The following is a 20271-nucleotide window of genomic DNA, read 5'->3' on the forward strand; positions in this document are numbered from 1 at the left end:
TTTTGATCCATTTCCTTACTCTCCCTCATTTTCCTTGCTCCTATGCGCTCAATTATTTTACTCTAATTACTCGATCATCGATGGCTCGTCACATGTTCCTCGATGCACGGTCACTTGATACCCAGCTTCATGGTCACTCGATATAGCTACAATCGACACGTGTATACTCGATCATATCAACGTCATACTCGATGCTCGATTACTTTATACTCAATTATTTTGAGTTCAAAACATGTTTCAAGGTCACTTGATACCCAGCTTCATGGTCACTCGATAAGTCTACAATCGACATGTGTATACTCGATCATATCAACGTCATACTCAATGCTCGATTACTTTATACTCGATTATTTTGAATTCAAAACCCGTTTGAAGGTCACTTGATTCCCAACTTCATGGTCACTCGATACGCATGCAATCAACATGTGTATACTCAATCATATCAATGTATGATGATCGATTACTTTATACTCGATTATTTTGAATTCAAAACACGTATGAAGGTCATTTGATACCTAGCTTCATGGTCATTCGACACGTCTGCAATTAACACGTGTATATTCGATCATATCAACGTCATACTCGATGCTCGATTACTTTATACTCAATTATTTTGAATTCAAAACAAGTTTGAAGGTCATTCAATACCCAGCTTCATGGTCACTTGATATGCCTGCAATCGACATGCGTATACTCGATCATATCAATGTCATACTCGATGCTCGATTACTTTATACTCGATTATTTGAATTCAAAACCCGTTTAAGCATGTTACACGATACTCAATTATTTTACCTCTATTTCAATTATTTTCCTTACTTTCCCTTGTTTTCCTTACTCCTATTAGCGTTTGATTATTTGCTCTATTTCCTTTCATCTCTTCTCCTTAGGGTTTCACCATTGTTCCCAATCAGTGTCATTCCTGGCGGGTTCTAGAGCTTCCTCTTCTCCGTTCCTGCCGATCGACTGCCATTGTGATTCTCTTTAGTTGGTTTTGAAGAAATCCTTCGTAGATCTAGACTATGGTATGTTTAGTAGTCTAAATCTATTTTTTTCTCTAGATCCATAACCCGTCCTCTTTCATCTTGCCGTTCCGAACGCCATTTCTTTTGGCTCTCTTTGCTCTCTTTACTCCAAATGAGGGTTTCCCCTTACCGCTTCTTTCGGTTCTCCAATCTTTTGTGTAGTTCCTTTTGTCTATCTTAGTTCGAGTCGTACAACCACGTTGGAGCTCAAATCTTGCTTGGTAGGGGATGGAGATCCTCGTTTGGAGCATGGTAAGGGATGGAGGATGGTGTTTGAATCTTGGTAGGATTATCAAATCTAATGGTAAGTCTTCTTTCTCTTCACCAGCCGATGATGAGCCACTGTATATTTTTTCTTTCTTTTTTTTTTGACAAAATGTAAGCTTATTTTGCTCTATGTTTGATTTCAATGTTTTGTCCTTGGTCTTTGATTATCGGTCTCTGATGATCAATGTATCTATTATGTTCAATGACTGTTTTTGTCTGATTATCGGTCTTTATGCTTCATTTCAGTGTTCTGTTCTTGGTATATGATTATTGGTCTTTGATTATTTTGCACCAATTTCGACGACGCTTTTTGCATTGCTACTGTTCTTGGCATTTGATTATTTTGCCTCTATTTTGATGACTCTTTTTGCATTGCTGTTGTTTTTTATATATGGTTATTGATTTTTTATTATCGATCTTTGATTATTATGCTACTATTTTGATGACTCTTTTTGCATTGACTCTAATGATCAATGTATCTGATTTATCATGATACATCATATTATCTAAAATTCAAAACAGACTTAAGAAAGAATTTCATTGTAAGAAAGAATTTCATTGTAAGAAAGAATTTCATTGTTCTAAGGCTAGTTCTTACTGTCTAAGCATAATACTAGGGTAGTTGATTGTTTGTTGGCTTCCTTGTTTTTTTTCCAATCTCATTGCAACTATGACATAACTCTTATTTGGTTCCTAACTTGTTTAGTTTACTCTAGTTTGATTGCAAGTAGTGGTTCTTAGAATAGTGATTTGCAAGTACCTTGTTGATGTGATTAACAATTGTGAATTGATGTGTTTGGTTCCCAATCTCAATGGTACACTATTCACTTTATTTCACTAGGTATTGGTTCCCAATCTCAATAGTACACTATTCACTTTATTTCACTAGGTGGGGTTTCCAAGGTGTACTTATTACCTCTTTTCCTACTTATGACCTACCTAAGCTAAATGGTACACTATTCACTTTATTTCATCCAATTGCATTCTAAATTTAGATAAAAGTTTCAGTATTAACGTTAAACATTAAATAGTATTGCAAGCTACTATTACTACTATTACTAAACTATGTCATACAATTTTGCATGCATTTAAAATTTCATGATAATTATATTCTTGTTTGGAACTAAAATTATGATATAGCTTAGTAATAGTAGTAATAGTTCCAAAATTGTATGTAGAGGATATACTTTTACTAATGTACTTTTTAATTTTAGTTCCAGACTAATGTACTTTAAGTTTTAGTTCCAAACGCCCCCTAAATTTCATCCAATTGCACTCTAAATTTAGATAAAAGTTTCAATCTTAACATTAAACATTAAAAAGTATTGCAAGCTACTATTACTACTATTACTAAGCTATATCATACAATTTTGTACACATTTGAAATTATATTTTTTGTAAATTTGAAAAACCACTCACGAATAAATGTTTCAGGAGCTAATTTTCGTAATCTACGGTATAATGGACCCCCAAGAAGTATTAACCATACTAACAGTGTTCACAACTACCCAACGTCAATTACTGCTTATACTAGAATTGTTACTCAACCTCCATAGGAGGATAGAATATCTACCACATCATATTAGGTGATTAGCATACTTTCGACTAATCCATGAGTTTGATTTAAGTTGTCATGAAAACACGGGAATGGATAGAAGATATTTTGCCATTTTATGTACTTTACCAAGGATAACTGGCGGATTAGTGGGAACAGTTGTGATGTTGAGGAGATGGTCGCCATGTTTCTACATATCTTAGCCCATGATGTTAAGAATATAGTAGTTCGTAGACAGTTTGTTAGGACGGGTGAAACAATTTCTAGGCATTTCAACTCCATTCTCAATGTCATTTTACGACTACATGAAGTACTGTTGAAAAAACCTTTGCCAATCACAACCTCCTGTATAGATCCGAGATGGAGATGGTTTAGGGTATAATGAAACTAAACAAATGTTGGTGGGCTATCGATGTCTAGTTTAGATAACTTATGTATATGAATATTTCATACATTGTGTTCGCACAGGTTGTCTAGGTGTGTTAGATGGTACGTACATAAAGGTAACATGAGTGCAACTGGTCAACCAAGGTACAGGATGAGGAAGGGTGAAATCCCCACGAATGTTCTTGGTGTTTGCGACACGAATGGCGATTTCATGGTTGTCTTACCTGGGTGGAAAGGTTCTGTAGCTGATTCTCGTGTTCTTAGAGATGCAATATCACGACCTAATGGATTGAAGGTTCCGAAGGGTAATAACTTTCATGCACAACTTCTTGCCGTACATCGTAGTACTCAATGATTATGATTTCATACATTTGGACATTGTATAGGGTATTATTATCTATGTGATGCTCGGTACCCAAATGCGGAGCGCTTCTTGGCACCATATAGAGGAGAGCGATATCATCTTTCGGAATGGCGTGGATGAGGGAATGCACCAACAACTGCAAGAGAATTTTTTAACATGAAACACTCTTTCGTGAGGAATGTCATCGAGAGGGCATTCGGGTTGTTGAAAGGGAGATGGGTAATACTCCGCGGAAAATCATACTACCCTGTGCAAGTCCAAACTTGGACGATCACGTCGTGTTGCCTTCTTCATAATCTTATTAATTGGGAGATGAATACTGTCAAAATGTCCAAGGACCTAGACGAGGTGGACTCACATGCTGCTCCCATTTGTGGGGGATGAGATCAATTATATTGAGAGTTCAAACGAATGGACACAATGGAGAGATGAATTGGCACATAATATGTTTTCTGACTGGGAGTTACGTAACAATCAGTAGCTTCATGCTTAGTTTGTGGCTTTTACAATGTATTTTTAAAATTTCATGTATGCGATTTTGTAAATCAATTTCCAAATTTCTTAATATAATTAGATTTACTACCTTATACATTGTAAATAACACGTTACTATACAATTTCTTTCTTTACTACTTAAATTGTACTATGGTGTACATGTAGCAGGATGACAATTCTTCTAGAGCTCCAAAGCACACTTGGACGAGGGAGAAAGAGTCGAAGCTAGTGGAATGTTTCGTGACTTTGGTTGAATCTGGTGGTTGGAGATCAGACAACGAGACCTTTCGCCCTAGGTACCTGACACAGTTACAGCGTATGATGGCTGATAGGATACCTGGCTGTAGAATACAAGGGACCTCCACCATAGATTGTAGGATAAGGAGCCTTAAAAGAACGTACCAAGTTATAACAGAAATGCGAGGACCGACATGCAGCGGGTTCAGTTGGAATGAAGAATTCCAATGCATCACTGCGGAGAAAGAGACATTCGATGGTTGGGTGAAGGTAAAATTTCATAAACATTTTTTTTCATTCATCGTCACCCGTTATATTGACCAGTCATACTCTCCATGTAGAGCCATCCTGTAGCAAAAGGGCTCCTGAACAAGTCATTCCCATATTTTGATAACTTAGCCTACGTCTTCGACAAGGACTGGGCAACTGGAGAAGGGGCAGAGACACCTGGTGACATGGCCTCAAATGTGCCAGGGCGTATGCATGAAGGTGCTTCTACTGATGATTCATAGGAACATGACCTGTCACAAGATGAGTTTCATGGAACCCCGACTGGTTTTGGTTCCGAATGAGGCAATTCATCAAGGGATAGTAAGAGAAAGCGTCATGGATATCAGTCTGAGTTGGTTGAGGTTTTTAAGAATGCAATGGACTTTGCAAATGACCAACGCAATGAACTTGTAAATGACCAACTGAAGTCCATTGCCGAATGGCTGAAAGAGCAGCGTGCAACAGAGGTTTAGCTACGTGCCAAGGTTGTGAATGAACTTAGCAATATTCCAGAACTGCAAACCCGACATAAGGTGAAGTTATGAATATCATATTCCGCAATGTGCATAATACGGAGAGTTTTTTGTCTGTTCCAGTGGATATGAAATTGGAGTATTATGAGCTTCTTCTTCTAGACAACGCCTGACCAACTATTTTCGTCACCTGCTTTTCCATGTTTAATTTGGATATATCTAAATTATGACTTGTACTTTATAATATTTTTTATGTTTGACTCCGTACTATTTGATGAACATGAATGTGATCTGGTTTTCTTTTTTATTGTTTGTGAAATTTCTCTATCTCTACATACATTAATGTGTTGGGCAATGATTAGTATCCTTTGAAGAGAATATAATTGTAATTGTTGCATGCTCACAAAGTTTGATACGTCAAACCAAGTTAAAATTGGTGGAATGGACAATGCAATGTTCAACACATTTTATACAAATTGGTGGAACAAACAATTTTATTTAGGTTCGTGAAAATATGATATTTCATTTAAATTTTTTTTCCTTTGATATATGAAAAAGTAGAATCAATTGCATATACTAAGATAACATGCATTTATTTACATACTATTATAATCGACTATTATAATAATCTGCACTCCGAACACCGATTATTATAATCTAGACTACAATAACCTGCACAACAAACACATACTATTATACCACATATTATAATAACCTGCACACCAAACATAGACTACCATACCACATACTATAATAATCTGTAACACAGACTAAAATAATCTGCACTTCAAACACAAACTATTATAACTCATTGACTATAATAAACATTGACTATTATAACCCACTCAAAGCCCCACTCCCTTAAAGTTGGTGGGCCAAATAATGAGTTGTATATTATATCAACTCAACTCAAGTTAGTGAGCCAAATACTTCATATATTTTTGAACTCTTTCTAAAATTTTTAAAAGTATTTTATTTTATTTTTTTGAATTCAAAATTATTTTTGACACATGTATAAAGTTCAAGGATATTTTTTTTCTTATAATTTAGCGAAAAAAAAGAAAGAAATCAAACCTTCGAAATTTCGTGGACTGCCGCCAGACCCACCCATTCGAAATCCCACACTCGCTTCAACCTCTCGTTGCTGCAGGTACCGCCGCCCACGTCTGTCGCCGTCGATCAACGCCGCCACTTCAATCTATCGTCTGCAGGTCGCCGTCCACCGCGCGGCTGTCGACTGCAGGTGTTTCCGTTTCTCCCTGTCTCACTGTGTCCCGCCGCCGCCGCGATCGTCGATGGTTTCACCTCCGCCACGTCGCTGCTGTTCTTAGCCGCCAGTGTGGTTTTGGGTGTTAGGTAAGATTTTGACTTTCTGATTGGGGCCTTTTTGGATGGTTTTTGGTGATCCATTAAGGTTTGGCCTAGAATCCATTTGCCCATCAAGTTTCGAGTGTACATTCGAGGTCTTGAAGGGGAATTAACTTGCTGTCCAACAGGAATTGAGAACGATTGGCGAGTTTTTGGTGAATTTGGGTTCTTGTTTATTTGGGTCTTAGATTCGAGTTTTGGTGGTTGTTAGCGTTGTATTTCAAAGTTCAAGAGTGTGTGGTTCGTTTTTGGTAAGAAGTAAGGCTTTGAAACCATTTGGATTTAATATTCCTTGTTGGAAATTTGGTTTATAATCCTTAGTATTGAATTTTGCATAGGTTGGATTCATTGTTTGGAGTTTGGAAGAGGATTTGAATTTAGCTACACTTTGAGTAAGAGTTATTTGGAGACTTTTGGAATACACTTATGTTTGGAATTAGACCTTAAATGTTAAATGTTAAATTTGGTTTATGTTATAGGGTTTAATAAGGTTTCTAGAGACACTTGGAAGAGGATTTGGATTTAGCTACACTTTGAGTAAGAGTTGTTTGGAGACTTTTGGAATACACTTATGTTTGGAATTAGACCTTAAATGTTAAATATTAAATTTGGTTTATGTTATAGGGTTTAATTCAAGGTTTCTAGAGAGTCTTGTTTGCTTGGATAATAACACGTTTGGGCATAATTTCGAGGTAAGTAAAGCTATTGTTGGAATGCCATTAGCATCAAAACGATGATCCTAACTCAATTTTTTTTTCACCATGGGCTAATTTGGACCAACTGTTGTGGGCTTCTTAGTTTTTTCTTTTCTTTCTTTCTTTTTTCTTTTTTTTTGGGTTCTACAGGTATTCTATTTATGGACATGGATCTAAATCGTTGGAGGATTTTCTCTAGAACAATCTCTGATCAATAAACATGAAAATTAAAACAGGAAGGTAGCTAATTAGGTGTGGCCAATGCTATCCCTTTAAAATCACCAAGAGCTTGCCAATGCAACCCCTTTAAAAAATGACCAAAGAGTGACTGTAAAAAACTTTTGAAACTTGTATTTTTATTTTTTTATTTTTTCCTTACCAAAAAGATGGGTTCACTCTCATCAAACTTCGACATCAATAGGGTGATTTTCAAAAAATGACTTTTAAATAATTAGCCATTTGATTATTTATTGTTGCAATTTTGTCTTGATCATGAAGTTTTTTCAAATTGCAATACCCTTCTTCTCCTTCTCACTTTTCATCGACCAGCATCATAGCAATCCAACTCTTTGCTTTATTTTGCTTGTCAATAGAACCAAGGACACCACAATCATATTTGTTCTCATCGTGACTGAGTTGACGACCAAGCCAAGCTTCATTCCAGGTTGTTTTCCATTTTGTATTTACATTGACGATGATCAAATTCTATATAGTTTCACCTTTGTTTCACAGCATAAATGGAGGAGCGGGACCTAGAACTTGTTTCTGCCATTAACGAACTCGACGATCAGTCATTCCTCTCGCTTTGCTTTGGTCCTTCAGTGTCCATCAGGACTTGGCTTCTCAACAACGCTGAGAGGTTCCAATTAAGGCCATCATTGTTATTCACTGTTTTCCTAGGGTTTACGAAAGATCCGTATCCATATGTTAGGAAAGCTGCTCTTGATGGCCTATTAGGTTTGGGGAACACTGTTCTTGAGGATGGTAGCATGATTGAAGGTTGCTATTGCCGCTCTATTGAACTTCTAAACGACATGGAGGATTGTGTTAGGTCAGCTGCAGTTTCTGTTGTAAGTCACTTGTTTTGCAAATATCTCTCCATTATTTCTCTTCTTTTATTACACAAAAAATTTGGTGAAATAATTTCGGTTGGGTAGTAAATCACAATTCCTTAAGATTCATTGTCCATTATTTTGATGTGTACATAGGTGTTTGACGAATTGATGATGATTTCTAGTTAATAAACTTAATTTTTTAATTATTGAGATCAAGCCATCGCAATATCACATAATATCACGTTCCTTTATTAGTAATAGCTCTTGACGATTGATCCAGGTCATAACTTGGGGTCTAATGCTTGCGGCACATAGTCCAGGGAGGAAACAACATTTGTCTGATGAAATATTTGTGAATGTAAGTTTATATTTAACATATTGTTGACTTCTCTAGATTTTTTAAATTCATTCATCGAAAATTTTTTAATCCTTTGTTTATGTTGTTGTTCTTAACTTCTCATTTTCATCCAAAACGAGATTACTCCCTAATATATTTCTCCCAAACACGTTGGATTGCTTGTTGTTTGGAAACCTGTTTTCCTAGGGTTTACGAAAGATCCATATCCATATGTTAGGAAAGTTGCTCTTGATGGCCTATTAGGTTTGGGGAGCACTGTTCTTGAGGATGGTAGCATGTTTGGTTGTCAAATTGCCAAGGGCGTCCAAGGAGAACATGACAAGCATCCATGTCGATCACATCGCAAATGATTTGATCTTTATAGTGACTTCCAATGGATAGAGGTATTGTGCAAAGTTCATTTACCATGGCCTATCCTCCCTTTTTATCCAGCCCACTTTGTATGGGTGAGGATGAGGATCTACCTTTAATTTTAGCGCCTGCACTAGCTTCCTAGATACCATATTCTCCATGCTTCAACTGTCAATGATTACTGAACATACCTTCCCATTGATTGTGCAGCGCGTTCGAAACAGGGCATGGCGTTGAGGATTTGTATTTGTGATTGGTCTGAGAAGGGTTTTCTGCACCACACATGATAATTCGTCTCCCTCATCCGGGTTTGTCACCTGAAAGTCATCCATGTCCTCCTGATTGTCACTGTCTTCCTCAACTTCTTGAATGGTAAATTTTTACGTTGGGGGCAATCGTTTGATAGATGTCCTAGCTGTCCACACCTGAAACATTTTCTTAGATTAGGTCTATTATATGGACTAGTGGTTTGAAGAGTAGAAGAAGTCTCTTTTGTTAGAGGATCTGTCTTCGTTGGCTCCTTTGGTTTAGAGGATGAAGATGCTACTGATGCAGTATATTGTGGGTTGTCACTTGTCTGCTTCTTGGTCTGTGTAGGTGCCTTGTCCCACGTCGTTTGTCTAGAGCTCCAGCGTTTCTGTCTTTGCAACTCATCATCCTTAATCGTTGTTGCAATGGAAACAACTTCAGATAGACATGTCATAGGGTGCAGATGGACTTTGTCCCGAATTTCTAGTCGCAAGCCATCAAGAAATTGTGCAATCTGTTGGTTTTCATTTTCTGCAAGGTGATTTCGTGCACTTAGCCGCTGGAACTCCATAGTGTAGTCTTTAATTGAACGATTCCCTTGTTTGCAGTGTTGAAATTGGCTCTACATCATGATTAATTGGAAAGAATCTCTTCTTCATCAAATGCAACATCTTCGGCCTGCTTGTAATCGGTTGCTTCCCATACAATTTCCGATTGAATTGCAACTGATCCCACCATGCAGACGTTTCACTTTTTAATTTGAAAGATACTTATTTAACCTTTTTGTTCTCTGGAGTGCGCATATATTCGAAAAACTTTCAACCTCTTTAACTTCCAAAAAGTTCTCAATATTCATTCTTCCATTGTATGTTGGCAAATTCTTGTCTCCATGGTGGTCCACGCTGATTATGCCTATAATCTTGGCAATCTTGGAAGGTTCCTTGTCCATAGTACCTATAAGTTGGGTATTCTTGAAACCGTTGAAAAACCCGCTGGGAACAATGGCTATCTAGCCACAGCTGGATGTCTTCTTTAGAAGATTCTGAGTCATATCCTATCCAATTATGTGGAATTCACTTAAGTTGAGCTTGTTAGGAACCTAATACACCACTCGGACCTCTCTTGGCTTCAAGAAATTGTGTATGATTGCTTCTTGGCTGATTTCTTGGAGGAGAATGTGCTTGTTCTTTGAATTCTTTTTTTTTTCTTAAAAAAAAAAAAAAGAAAACGAGTCTCTATATTAATTGAATGGTGAAACAAAAGCTCAAGGTACAAGAGTATTATACAATGAGCAATAGGCCTAAGGATCAACAAGTGCATCCGAACATCTCAACTAGATTGATACTCCCATAGCGCCCTCATCATATCCAAAATCCATACAGTCATACACAAAAAGGACAAGAGTAACGGTTGAAACGCTGCCAAAACAACGCAAACTGCTTAGCTAGACCAATCAAATGGGCGGTACAAGAGAGAACAACATAGTGGGAAGAACCAAGGAAGAACGAAAACAGAGAACAGGAAAAAACAGCAGCTGTTGGAGCAAAAAGACCGGAATTAGGAAGGGCGGATAAATGCTCTCCAGTTGAGATTGAACTCCAGGATGCTGTAGCTATTAAAATGGTTGGAGAGGATGCACCAAGATGAAGCAATACGACGGGCAGATTCAAAACGATTCAGGCAACCAAGTGATTTATCGTTGAACACCCTCTGATTTCTCTCAAACTATAATTCTGCTAATAATGCCTTGACCACATTAAACCAAATTAAATGAATGGGTTTATTAAAGCTCGTTCCAACTAGAAGTTGCTGCACATTCTCCAGGAAGTCTTTGCTCAACACCCATGATAAGTTGAAGATAGAAAACAAATTCTCCCAGCACCAAGCTGAATAAGAGCACAAAAAGAAAAGGTGGAGGGGATCTTCGCCAAACTGAAGACACAACGGACAAATGGATGGGGAAAGGTAGCTGGAGGGCAATTTGTGCTGCAAAACAGAGGCTACACTCAGTTGATTGAATAGCATAACCCAAATAAGGATGTTTACCGTTTGTGGGCTATTCGTCTTCCAAAGGGCCAAAAATAGTACTTTGTCCATTGGGGAGGAAGGAGAAAGTGAGTTTTGAGGGAATTAACCGAGAAACAGCCATTGACGGCTAAAGACCACACCCTTTTATCAAAATCATCTGAAACTCTCCTTGTTGCAATTTTGCCAAGCAACTCTTGAAAATCAAGCACCTCTTCTTCTTTTAATAAATGGGGAAAAGTAATTGACCAAGAGGCCAAGAGGTTGTCCCAATGATCGGCTACAGACCCTTTTGGAAAAATGGTAATTCTAAAGAGTCTTGGAAGCAAGATATTGAAAGGAACCTCTCCTTCCCATGAGTCTAGCCAAAACGCAATCCGACAACCATTTCCTAGCTTGAATTTAGCCAAAGCCTCTACTTTCAGCCAAGATCTTGAAATGCTTACCCAAGGACTTCTCAAGCTCCTACCACCTTTGCCCATCGTGTGTCAATTGAAAGAGTCTTTACCATGAATGCTTCTAATTACTTTGCACAGAAAGGAATCCTCTTCATCGATGTATATCCACCCCCTTTAGCTAGAAGGGCTAAGTTTTTTTGCCTCGAAGCCACCCAAACCGAGACCTCCATCAGCCATAGACCTTTGCATTGAAGCCCAATTTACCAAGTGATTCAACTTGCTACCATTATGGCCCTCCAAAAGAAGTTTCTTAGTAACCTTTCCATGTTTGAAATAACACCTTTGGGCATAAGAAAGATTGACATGTAATGAGTGGGGAGATTAGAAAGGACTGAGTTGCACAATGTAGCTCTTCCTCCTCTTGAAAGGTTAAATCTTTTCCATTTATCCAGTTTTGCTTGGAATTTATCTAACACCGGTTGCCAAAAGAAGGATTGCTTTAGATACCCACCCAATGGCAAACCCATGTAGATTAAGGGGAAGTGTTCAACCTTACAATTCAGATTTGCAGTAGTGTTAAGCAGCTCGCTCTCAGATTTGCAGTCAATGGCAATGTTAAGCAGCCTTACAATGGCCTTGCTTTCTCGTCTTTCTTGTTTCAGCCATCTGTTGTCCACCACTTTCTTGATTTTCTTGCAGGCTGTCGTGAGTCTCTTCTTCTTTACCCTTGTTGTTCGACAACTTCTTAACTTCACTGGTCAATTGTTCCATTACTTGGTGCAAACTAGTCATGGACGTCTGCTTTGCTGTGAATTTCTCACTGAGCAGGTTGACAGACAATTCGATGGTAGTAGATCTTATGTTGATCGATTGAGGGGAGGTGGATGCTTTTGCATTTGACGAGGAAGGAGGATTATTGCCCTTCACCATGAGGCCCTATCACGTAGGGTGCTCTGATACCAATCTTGAAGTAGACCCAAATCTTGGAGAAATCTTGAAGTAGGAGTGTTGTTATTCATCAAAATGAAGATAATAGTCCATTTAAATAGACCCAAAGGGAAAGGGTTGTTACACACCTAACTAACTGATTCTAAACCTAGGTCCCTTTAAATAGACCCAAAGGGAAAGGATTTTGTCACACCTAAACTAAAATAGAATTAAACCATTGAACAATTATAAAAGATGACATAGTTTGACAAAAATACCCCAACATCACTTTCTATCTTTTGACTCATCCTGTTCTTTTACTCTTATTTGTGACATCATTATTGCAATTTGCAATACTGGATTTTGGATGTTTGGTTGAGATTATACATTCCATTTAGTTATTCAGAAAGATCGAAGAAAAATATGAAAAATTTAGATTGTGGATTGTGGATTTTTCATACATTCACGAGTATCCCCATTTTTTCAATGTTCATGTATGAATACTGTTACTGTTCATATTTGGAAAAATAGTTCGGATAGCATTCTTGTGGTGTGCAGATCAAGTGAAACTTATTTGGACCTGTTTGTTAGTGGTGGATTAAATTTTTCTTAGGTATTAACTCCCTTGGTTGTGTGCAATTTCAGATCTGCTTTCTCTTTTCCATGTTTATCTTTCTCAGTTCTCATGTTAAGTGCTTAAAAACTAGTTTTAATAGTGTTTGCATGTGGACTGGTCACATTTCTTTGGAGATCTTTAAGCAAATGATCACTATTTTCCCATGCCAAGTGAGCTTTATGAAGTGCTTTCCTGCGTCGAGTCTTAAAGTGAATGCTTCAAATTTTGAATTTCTAGTTATAAAGTGCCTCTTCTGATATGTATATATTGGTCAGCTATGTTCCATGACGAGAGATATGAACATGAAGGTCAGGGTTAATGCATTTGATGCAATGAAGAGGCTGGAAATTGTTTCCGAGGATCTTCTTTTACAAAGTGTGTCCAAGAGAGTCTTGAGTATCTTCAAGGGTAAAAAATCTCTTGTTCAATGCTCTACCGAGCAATTGGAAATGTCAGCGTTGGATGTTGCTGGGGCTTTTGTGCATGGTGTAGAAGATGAATTCTATCAGGTAACTTACGTTGATATATATGTTTTGATTGAAATCTACCCCTATATTCCAATATTGTAGATTTTAAAATTTTCTGATCTCCACCATCCTTGTAATTAATCATAACTTATGGAACAGTTTGCTTTTCAAACTTTAGTCTTGTAGTTTCTTTGTGTTTTATGCTGAGGTCATCAATTATAGTTGTTTCAGCTTGCTTGTGTAAGCACCATACCGATACGATAATGGTTTGGAGTTATCCTCATGCAAACTTAATATTTTATTACATAGGAGCCTTACATGTTTTTAAGTGGACAATCACTGGCTTTTTCAAGAGAGAGAAATGAATAGAAGCTTTACAGATTGAAGTCCTGACTTCTAAGTTAGACTTTCTCTGAGTGAATTGTATATGCTTTTCATCATATAAACATTTTTGCAAATAAACCTGGTTATGATATCGACACTTTCTCTCAATCTCAAGGTGCGCAGGTCTGCCTGCGATGCTTTATTTAATTTGACCATCCTATCAACTAAATTCGCTGGCGAGGCCTTAAGCCTATTGATGGACCTCCTGAATGATGATTCAGTTTCTGTCCGCTTGCGAGCTTTGGAAACATTACATCATATGGCGATGTGCAATTGTTTGAAATTGCAAGAAGCGCATATGCACATGGTATAATTAATCCTTGTTGTATGTTTCAGGTTATGATTGTATGTGTATATAATTTTTGTATTTTTAGTAGTTCACTGTTGAAAGTTTGAAATGTACAATATCATACTAAGTTGTTCACCACACGTTAAGTCATCCAGTGAATCAATTTATTTGTGTCAATACTTGAGATGGGATTATAAAGATCAATATCTATATTCGGTTCATATTATTCTTACCATCATTGGTTCACTTTGCAGTTTCTCAGTGCTTTAAATGACAATGATGGTCATGTAAGATCTGCTTTAAGGAAACTTCTTAAAGTAGCAAAGCTACCAGATTTGGTGACATTTCAATTGTCTTTTAATGGTCTTCTTGAAAGTTTAGAATCATACCCGCAGGTTTTGTCCTCCCTTGACCCATCCCTTGTATTCTTTTTTCCTTTATGTTATTGTTCTTAATTTCTATAGATTTGTTTTATTTACTATGTCAATTCCTTTCTAGAAATAGAATCTACATGCAACACAACTTCAATCTTATTGATATGCCATTGTCAACTTCATTGATTGCTAGGATGAGTCTGATGTGCTCTCTGTGCTATTTCATATGGGTCAGAATCATGTAAATATGGTCGACTCCATTATCAAGGATGTTTTTGAACAGGTTAGCTTGGTTCTTTAGTGCTGTGTATTAACTTTCAAATTGAATGACATATGAGATTCTAGTCACTAGTATAAGTTCTTGATTAAATTACTAGTTTGATTAAAAAATCTCCTTATATTTTTATAAAACTGATGTCTAGTTAAAAGAATCTGATGTCAATCTGTGCAAAATAGACTTGAAATATTCATTTAGGATTAGCTTTTAGCTATTATTGCTTAATCCCGTTTTCAGGTTGTGCATTTGTGGCATATTTTTATTTCAATGTGTGTATATTGATAGAAACTAGAAAGCTAACTATATATACCGGCTATGCATAGTCACAGTTTTTCTTTCCTTATTGCAAATCGAGAACACCTTTTTTATACCCTTTGATTGGGCCTCGTTTGTACCTTTGGATATCTCTGGATATTTCATTCAATCAATGAAATTGTTACTATAAAAATAACTCGTGAACGTTAATGAATGATGATGATAGTGTTAATTCTCTTGTACTTGTCCTTTGCTTTAGATAGACCCAACATCTGAAGGAAAACTTGGATTTGATAGTGCGAAGGTGATTGCATACATTGTTCTAGCTATTTCGGCTCCCGTTTCAGACAATCATACTCGTAGGATTCCACCAAGAATATTTTCTTATGCAGCTACAATGCTTGGAAGGATCTCTCATGCTTTGGGTGACATTATGGATCAAACCACCGTTTTTGCTTACTTGCTGCAAAACAGTAAACACATTGGATTATCTGATCTGGGGTTTAATCCAGAGGGAGACCCATGCTCACCTACACCTGGAAATTCTGTCAACGATATGCCTGCCATTGCCTCCCTTAAGATACCTGCAATGATACATGAGCAGCGGCAGAAAGATGATGATGCCATAGAATCTATCAAGACTATCCTCTTAAAGGTGCAAGATATTTGGCCACTAATTCAATCCGGAGGTTTGCATGAAGCTTTGAGGACTTTGAGGTTTGTACATCAGTTCTTTGTTTAACTGCTTTTGAGGTTATACATTAAATAACTTGTTCTTTACATATGGTAATACTATGAAGCTTTTGTTAAATATGTGATAAAGTCTATATATATATATATATATTTAAATAACCAATATGATTTACCTGAAAATTGTGAGCTAGTAAATTTTGTTCTTAGGTTGGAAAGAAACAATGGAATGTTCAATGAAGTTGCAAAATAAAGACTCCGACTAAACCAAACTAAAAATACAAGGCTAATATTGGTATTTTCACAAGACTTCCTACATCAATTATTATTATTATTATTATTATTACTTTGTTCTCATTAATTCTCAGCCTTATCCTTTGCAGACAACTAATATAAATTCAATCTTTGGTGTAACTTCCTCATTTTCTTGGAGTTCAGGTTCTGCAAGGAAACATTGGGAATATTCACGTATCGAACAGACAGATACAGTGGTGCTTTAGCTTTTACATTGCAGTATCTCAAGATAATGAAACTTATTGCAGAGGTATGGAAATTGATGTCCTCGAAACATAGTTGTCCTCGTAGAATTGGAGAATGGGGATTCCTATTAGGAAAGCTAGAAAGGAGGCTGAAAGAGTTGAGAAGTAGATTCATTGGATTCTCTAAAGAAGAAGAACGACATATCTTAGAACTGATGCTGGTCACTTGTACACTCAGGTTGTCAAGTGGAGAAGTTTGTTGTCATCTTACAATTCTGAGAAAGTTGTCTACCATAGCTACCAACATAGAACATCTCCTTAAGGAAGAATGTAAAGAGCCATCAACTTTTGTTTGTGAAGTTCAAAGATCATTGTCGAACTTAGGCAGGATTACTCCTAAAGCTCATTGCAGTTCACCTGATTTTAGAAAACTGCTCAAATCTTTCACCCTTAACCATCTAGAAATTTCAGAAAACCTTGAGCACGTCAAGGCAGAACTAGTCGTTTTGGATAACGACTATGAGAAACCCCTTTATTTTGTTCCAGGACTACCTGTTGGTATTCCTTGCCAAATCATCCTGCACAATGTTCGAAGTAAGAGGAAGTTGTGGTTTAGAATCACGATGGATAACATGACAAGTCAGTTTATCTTTTTGGATTTCCTTTCCTTAGGAGGTTGTGATGAGGTTAGAGAATTTACGTACATTGTTCCGTTCTATAGAACCCCAAAAGCTTCTTCTTTTATAGCTAGGATTTGTATAGGACTTGAATGTTGGTTTGAGAATACTGAAGTTAATGAACGTTGTGGAGGTCCAAAACGTGATCTAGCATACATTTGCAAAGAGAAGGAAGTTTATTTCTCCATGATCCACAAAGGTTGATTTCGTGTAGGGTTCATTTAAAATTAGTCTCTGAAATATTGAGCATGTGAGGATGGCTACGAATATGTTATGAAGATATGATCAAAATTAGCCATATCAACCCTAGCCTATTTATTCCTTATGGTTCAAATACTCACTCATCCTGCTCATATCTTGGATACCCGAACATATGCATATTGGCCATTCTTTTTGAAAGAAGAAAAAAGGTCATATCGTTCTTTAGAGGTATTTTCTTTTCCATCCTGAAATCATTTCTCCGAACCTATGCTTGCTAATCTTTGCTACTTGTGAACTTTTTCTTTTTTTTCGATTTTTTTTAATTTTTTTTTGTAAAATCTTAACTTAGATTCATTAAGCGTGGTTATAAGCTTAAACAACGTAGCCGTGCGAGCGAATAATTGGTGCAAGATTTGGATCCCAGGTATGTGGAATAGCGTAGCTAAATTACTCACTCCCGAACTCTGAATAGAAAGAAATATGGAAATTATTAATATTCAGTACAAGAATGGCTCAGTTATGTACATACAAGTTTTAAATGCAGTGTATTTTTATTCAGACTTCAATATCATATCCGTAGGTTTATTTTATTCTATTATTTTGATTGGTATATAGAAACGTATGAAGCTCCACTTTTTAGGTGTTAACAGAAATTTTATACGTGTATATATATATTCCTTCTCTTGAAAGTGATTGGTTTCCTTCTAGAGTTGGGATCGCTTGCAAGTTGCAACTATAGCATTTGATCCTATAATTATAATTGAAATAAGTAGGTAACAAATTTTCAAATGAAATCATTTTCGAATGAAAAAAGTTTACAAGTGCATCAACATCCTTATTCACCCAAATTCCATCTCGTGAGTGTGCTTGCATGCATAGATCAATTGGTCCAATATTTCTACATGTACTCTGTCTATAACTCAAATCATATAAAAGTCGTTAGCATGAGGAGTTGACTCAAATCACATAAAAGTTGTTAGCACGAGGAGTTGATGATTAATGTATGTTGATGAATGTCATTGATCCAACTTCATGGTTAAATGACAGAGCATCTCAATTCTTCTTGTTCATCTCTATAATTTCTATTAAACTAGTTTATAGTGTCCATGTAAATATGACCTATATGTGAATAGGTGAATTTATAGTGTCCACGTGCCTCTTCATGAGTGCCTCTTCAGGTTCTTCAACTCAAGAGAGACCTTGATGGGAGTTCTCCTTTGGAGTTTTGATATCATTAAACTTTGTATTACTTAATCCATCGGTGTGTATTGAATGAGTTGTCTGCTCAAATTCTCTCAATAAAATAACTGGTTTTCCATGATAGACTCATTGGTTATACGAGGGAGACATTTTATATGTGAATAGGTGAATTTCTATCCGTCTAATGATTTTTGCATTATATTCATACAATTCTTGTAGGGTATCTTGTTTTTTCTGAGGCATTAACATGAAAACTTGCTTCTTCTAAGAATCCAGCTACTCCTTCCATATAATTCATAGAGAATTTATCTCGAAGTTTAATCCAATCTTTATTCATTCTTAATGATATACTTTTCAACCTCCTCTTGATTCACAGAATTTAAAAACCTATAGAAATTATTTAAGAAAGATAGATTTAACTTATGATGTTAGAGATTTAACTTATATTTTAAAATTGAGGGGTATTAGCAAATTATGAGTGGTTCGAATTTTATTTTTTCTATATTATGTGTTTTATGGTTCTTTGTTATATGGAGAATGTGGATTTTTTTTCTTCCTTTTTGGCATTTTCAACTTGCACTATGCTAGTAGCATGAATTGTTCAATTGATCCCTCGTTTTAGTTTTAAATTTTGAAAATTTGTCCTTTTTATGTTATAAGGTTGATCCTGCTAAGTTGCATCCTCCTATGGAAAAATTAGTCACTTGATCTTAGTGACCATCGAAAATACCTTGTAAGCCTCTAGATTGATGTGTCTGTCTAGTTTTGGCCTTTTGCTTGCTTTCAAAATCACCCTCAGTTTGACCATCAAAAATTGTTCTGATCTCTCGTGGGGGCATTAAGGTATAATCTTTATGATTTTGATTAGTTTGTGCATGATCTGTACTTCGACTATTGTCCTCTCCTATGTATTCCTCTAACTGATCTCTCTGAATTAGAACCTCAATAGCTTCCTTTAGATTAAAATAGCCGGTTGTGGTATGCTCATAATCTTTATGGAAAAGGCAATACGTGTCTATATTCCTCCAATGTGAGCGTCCTCGAATCGTAGTTGGTCACTTCAGCGTTTTCTTATCTTGTTTTGAAATTTGCTCCATAAGAACCACCATAGGAGTATAGTGCTCAAACTTATTAGATGGTAAGCCCTTACAACTTTGTGGATCTTGGGAATTGGACCGATCTTCAACTTTTCTCTTCTTTAGATCTAGACGTTCTTCTTCCTTCCAGCTTCTGTCCTTGTGGCTCTCATCTTGGGTACTTTTCTCTTCTGTAACTCTTCTAGAGCGAAATAGCTATCCTGCACTCATCTACTTTTGTGCACAGGTTAGTAACTCAAAATAAGTGGTAGCAGCTTTCTTACCAAGTGATCATAGGAACTGTTCAACCATAATTCCAGCAACTATAGCAGTCAAGGTTGTTCCATCGGTGTAGACTTCAATTTGGAATGCTTCACAGTTGAACCTTGACACACATTCTCTTAAGGCCTGATGCCTGCCTTATTTAATTATAAGTAGATGAGTTGGTAGCTTCTTCTGATCTCAACCTTTAATGAAATGGGTGATGAAAGCATGAACTGGCTCACAAAAAAAGGTTATAGACCTTCACTTGAGCTTCTAAAACCATTTTGCCAAGTGGGAATGAGAAAGCTCGGAGGATTGCATCTCAAACTCCACGAAGGTCCACCCATGACCAAAATGTATCTAAGTGCTCCACCGGGTCTTTCAAACCGTCATAGGCAATCATTACTGGTACTTTAAACTTTGGAGGCATCTCTTGCATTATTTTGTTAGTAAATGGTGGGTCAACTTGATCCAGTAGATTTTCCAAATTTAACCCCTCATAGTTTTGCGCCCTCTTCATGTGT

The 20271-nt window shown here is 36.7% G+C and overlaps 1 protein-coding gene across 8 annotated transcripts; it reads left to right on the forward strand.

Moving 5' to 3' along the window:
- Positions 1-6142: 6142 nt before the first annotated feature.
- On the forward strand, positions 6143-18530 carry SIEL (ARM repeat superfamily protein). 8 transcript variants are annotated; one of them, XR_016531608.1, is made up of 14 exons: positions 6635-6691; positions 6779-6832; positions 6920-6977; positions 7065-7132; positions 7729-7799; positions 7868-8205; positions 8471-8548; positions 13390-13623; positions 14081-14272; positions 14509-14649; positions 14822-14911; positions 15420-15877; positions 16289-17435; positions 17557-17773. XR_016531608.1 is itself a non-coding variant. In XM_090316900.1 (10 exons), exons 3-10 carry the CDS (start codon positions 7873-7875, stop codon positions 17208-17210), a joined length of 2448 nt encoding a protein of 815 aa, XP_090173026.1. In that variant the 5' UTR covers positions 6143-6428; positions 7729-7799; positions 7868-7872; the 3' UTR covers positions 17211-17773. The 8 variants fall into 8 exon arrangements, 1 of the variants encoding a protein (XP_090173026.1); XR_016531609.1 differs by lacking the exons at positions 6635-6691; positions 6779-6832; positions 6920-6977; positions 7065-7132 and adding exons at positions 6143-6428; positions 18386-18530 and having other exon boundaries at positions 17557-17631; XR_005483312.2 differs by lacking the exons at positions 6635-6691; positions 6779-6832; positions 6920-6977; positions 7065-7132 and adding an exon at positions 6143-6428.
- Positions 18531-20271: the final 1741 nt, after the last annotated feature.

The sequence above is a fragment of the Benincasa hispida genome, chromosome 8 (genome assembly GCF_027475165.1).
Source record: "Benincasa hispida cultivar pf3 chromosome 8, pf3_genome.v1.1, whole genome shotgun sequence".
In the NCBI taxonomy this organism is placed as follows: domain Eukaryota; kingdom Viridiplantae; phylum Streptophyta; class Magnoliopsida; order Cucurbitales; family Cucurbitaceae; genus Benincasa; species Benincasa hispida.

Excerpts from the sequence above, each read along its gene's own strand:
- SIEL (XM_090316900.1), top strand. The coding sequence starts at position 7,873 with ATGGAGGAGCGGGACCTAGAACTTGTTTCTGCCATTAACGAACTCGAC. Across the intron at positions 14,273-14,508 it reads AAGAAGCGCATATGCACATG|TTTCTCAGTGCTTTAAATGA; the intron begins GTATAATTAATC and ends TTCACTTTGCAG. Across the intron at positions 14,650-14,821 it reads GTTTAGAATCATACCCGCAG|GATGAGTCTGATGTGCTCTC; the intron begins GTTTTGTCCTCC and ends ATTGATTGCTAG.